The 4,317-nt window shown below is 38.8% G+C and overlaps 1 protein-coding gene across 1 annotated transcript in view; it reads right to left on the reverse strand.

The window, feature by feature from the left end:
* Positions 1 to 4,046, reverse strand: part of LOC102829756 — a 46,086-nt gene extending 42,040 nt beyond the window's left edge. Inside the window, exon 1 of the mRNA XM_006871645.1 lies at positions 3,873 to 4,046. Within this exon, the coding sequence (XP_006871707.1) occupies positions 3,873 to 4,046 (174 nt within the window). The remainder of the gene's footprint in view (positions 1 to 3,872) is intronic.
* Positions 4,047 to 4,317: the final 271 nt, after the last annotated feature.

Genomic DNA, 4,317 nt, shown 5'->3' on the forward strand with positions numbered 1-4,317 from the left:
ACTCGATGGCACCTGACAACACAACAACAAATGAATGTTGTGATTTTAGTAGTTTGGCTCAGTCAAGTCACAGTTAGATTGATTTAAAAAAAAAACGTTGCTTTTTCAAGAACAAAGGGTGGCTTAATTTTTCATAAAAGCTTTTCCTTCTTTTCTTCCTCTGCAAATTTCCTTTTCCTATTCTCAGCTATCACCTAATGCTTGATATCTCATTAATGTTTATTTGCAGGTTGACCACTCTGGTAAGCTCCAACCTCTGATGAGGCTTTATACTCTTATAAAGATTTGCAGTTGGAACTGTCTTTCCGATATACAACCACCACCACCACCACTGGATATCTTCAAATGGATGCCCCATAGCCATTTCAAACCTACCAGATCTTCAAAGGAACTCCATTATCTTTCACACCAAGCATCCTCTTTTCACTCAGAAGCTTGTTACTCAAAATTACTGTTTTTACACACAACCCATGGCTAAAACATTTCTAAGTCCTGGAACACAATTAATGCTTGGAAGCAATTGTTTAGTCTTCATCTCCACTAGGATGTCCTTGGTCAGGTTCTCATTGTTGACTGTCTTAGGCTAATGCAATAGAACAGAGTGGGGAATGATCAAGGTTCCAGGTATTTATGGGAAGAACTAGCACTCTGATGCTCAATAAATCCACATGCTTGAAGTGTAAACTGGCCTCTTACTTTCTAAATTTGCTTGGAGAAAATACTTGAGCTCTTTGATATTCAGCTGTTTTAGTGCTTTCCATTAAAAAAACAAAACAAAACAAAAAAACTTTGACTTAACATATCAAGTCTCTCTGTTGTTTAAAAGTCTTCAAATGCTCTTGATTGTCTAAAGTCTATTGGAATTTAAGACCCTTAACAAGCTGCATCTCAGTCTCAAAGGTTCTCGATTCAATGTCTACCATCTCTTGAAGATGTACCATTGGAGTGCACTAGGCACTTTCATATCTCTGGGTCTAATTTCTTCTCTTTTTTTCACCCCTCTAAATTACTCTTTGCCTGCTTTTCTTTATAACAAGTTAAAAAGTTTCATTATTATTTATGCTTTGAAGCCTTTCCTGATAACACCCTTTTCTTAAGTAGATTTAATTGCTTCCTGTTCTAACAATTGTTAATGGTTTGTTCACACAGGTAGTTCTCATAAGCAATTTTATGCATTTTTATGTTACTCCCAGCATGGCACTCTTCTAAGGCTTTTAAATGCATAAACTTATGCATATTCTATACAGCAGTACACTTATTAATCACATTTTCAAGTTGAAGAAACTGAAGCAAAGAATGGTTAAGAGAACTTAAGGTCAAGTAGTTCAGTGGTGGTGTAGTCAGAATATGAACACAGGCAGTCTGGCTACGTAATTGTTCATTTGCTTCTTATTGACTCACAATAATTATAATTAATATTATTAAATTTTAATTGCTACTATTATTATTTGGAGTCCTGGTGTGGCACTGTAGGGCATAACAATGGACTGATAACTACAAGGTCATCAGTTCAAACTCACTGACCACTTCTTGGAAGCCCAATGTCATTATGACTGGGAACTGACTCAATGACACTTATCAATAACAACAATGGTCAATGACAGTAAATGCTTATTACTGCTTTGAATTGAACTAGATTAATTTGAAAAATGATCAGATTTAATTGTCTGCACGAATGAAGTTGTTTTTCCTACAAATTGCAAAACATAATGTTGCTTAGAAAGCTAAAGTTTGGATATTGTGCTTTGGCCTCTTCCACAATTTATTTTTTCATTCCTGGTATGGCTCTGTAGGATCAGCAGTGACTGCAAAGCACAGCTCAGCAGTTCAAACCCACCAGCTGCTCCTCAGAAACCCTATTTAGGGTCATTATGAATTGGAACTGACTCGATGGCACATAACAACAACAACAGATTGAAAACATTCTAGCAAAAGACATGACATCATTGTGCCAAATTAATAAGTTTATTCCTCTCTTTTTCATGACACAAAATTAGACTTCCTCCAGTTTTCTTTAGTGAAAGATGTAGGCAAGAGTGAGCATCATTGGAAGGACTGCCACATGCCACAGTCACATCCTAGACATTAAAGAAAAACTCCAGTCCCATGTTGTATATGTAGAAGTTTGGCAGTAACAAAGGTGCAAGTCCCTTAAGGATTGTGTAACTTGATAACTGTTTGCAAGTGATATCCATTGTGAAAGTGCTTTCAAAAGGACAATTATCCATAACGCTGTACAATCAACTTACATTACTTGTTATTAAGTGCCGTCAAGTCGATTCCAGCCTGTAGTGACCCTGTATAGGGTTTCCAAGGAGCCACTAGTGAGCTTGAATTGCCAACCTTGCAGTTCAAATGGGTATGTAGTCTGGCACATTAACCCACAGAGCCACACCAGGAGAGCGATTATTCATTTCGAAACTTGCTGTTTTATCTTTTACTGACTTCACCTCTGCCCCATCGTTCCTGCTTTTTACTATTATGTTGCTCATTAGTATGTCTGATGGAAGAAGAGAGAATGATGAATTCTAATCATTCCATTTTCTTCCTTTATCTGAAGACTGAATGGGGAAAGGTTAAATTATGGGAAGACATAATGGTTTGGGATTAAAAGGCCACATTTTATACATAAATTCTTATTCTTCATTATTAACAATGACTAAAAGTTCTTTTAAATTTTAAGAAGCACGTATTTATTGAATACCTAGTATGTGCTTTATCTTGTACTTTAAATTCTTAATAGAGATCCAATAAAAAATAGTGATTTATGCATACTGCTAAATTAATGTACATTTCCAACAATTACCTCATGAGATTTTTAAAAAATTGGATCTCTATTAACAATTTAAAGTACATGATAGAACTTATCCTCAAGTTCAGCAGTTCGAAACTATGGGAAGTTCCGCAGGAGAAAGATGAGACTTTCTGCTCTTGTAAAGATTAACAGCCTCAGAAACCCTGTGTAGGGTTGCTATGGGTCGGAACTGACTCGATGGCACTTAACAACAACAACAACAATAAATAGTGATGGTGATAGTTGTGTGCCACCGTGATGGTTCTAACTCATAGGGAAAATGATGAAGCTTTGTGCTCCCATAAAGATTTACAAGGCTGGAATCAACTTGACAGCACTTAACTATAACAACAACAAATCGTTATGGGAGCAGAAAGCCTCATCTTTCTCCCATGAACGTGGGTATATTCAAACTACTGACTGTGGTTAGCAAACCAGTTTGTAATCCACTATACTATCAGGACTCTTTGTTGTTGTTAAGTGCTGTCCAGTCGGTTTCAACTGATAGAGACCCTGTATAGGGTTTCCAAGGAGTAGCTGGTGGGTTAAAATGGCTGACCATTAGGTTCAAACCAACACTGCGGTCTGGTGCATTATCCTGCAGTGCCACAATATGCTTGAGTAAATAGGAGCTTTGCTTAATTTCTCATTGCCTAAAAATATGCAGACTTCTTGCCTTAACATCTAGTCTTACTCTATCTGATTTCTGCCTTACAATTCAATTTCAGGTCCCCAAATCTTTCCCTATAGCCTCCTGTGGCCATTCTAGTCTATCTCTGAACATGTCATACCCATCTTCTCCAGGACCTTAGCATCCGAACAGATGTACCCGCTGCTCCTCATCTCTGTTCTATGTTTGAGATCTAAGCAAGGCAGCAACAACTCAAAGAACGCCTTGGGATCTGCCTGGTGCCTGGATTCCCTCTCTACTACCACCTCTTACAATACTTGTTTATCTCTACTGCCAGATACTTCACCTTTGACTTCTTGTAGGTTTCTTTTGTGAAGCTGGTTTCCTGCAGGTGATGATTCATGACAATGTCAATACCCATGATTACTGTGCTGATGGTGCCTTCACCTTCGGTGCCTTCAGCGGAGGCGTTTCCACCAATGAGCGAGTCATGGACGTTACCCTCTGTCCTGCTGACCTTCTGCTCCTCCACTTCTGGGCACAGCCCGTCGTGATTTCGCGGATCTGGTAAATGTCGGAGAACATCTCTTCATGGTTGATGAGGTCCAGGTATATGATCATGATGGCGGCTGGGAGACTACAGCAGCGGCGTTAGCTTAGCAGGAGCCAGAGCAGTGCTCCGGCCGAGTGGAGAGTGGACGGAAAAGTATTTCACTATAGTTTTAATGAACTGTATCTTATTGGCTCCTTACAACAATCCTATGTAAAACCTTAAGTAACATGTTGCTGTTAAGGACCATTGAGTCGGTTTCAACCCACAGCGGCCCTACATAGGGTTTCTGAGAAGCAGCTGGTGAACTTGAATCTCTGACCTTGTGGTTCACGCTGACTT

The sequence above is a fragment of the Chrysochloris asiatica genome, unplaced genomic scaffold (assembly GCF_000296735.1).
Source record: "Chrysochloris asiatica unplaced genomic scaffold, ChrAsi1.0 scaffold00171, whole genome shotgun sequence".
Taxonomy (NCBI): Eukaryota; Metazoa; Chordata; class Mammalia; order Afrosoricida; family Chrysochloridae; genus Chrysochloris; species Chrysochloris asiatica.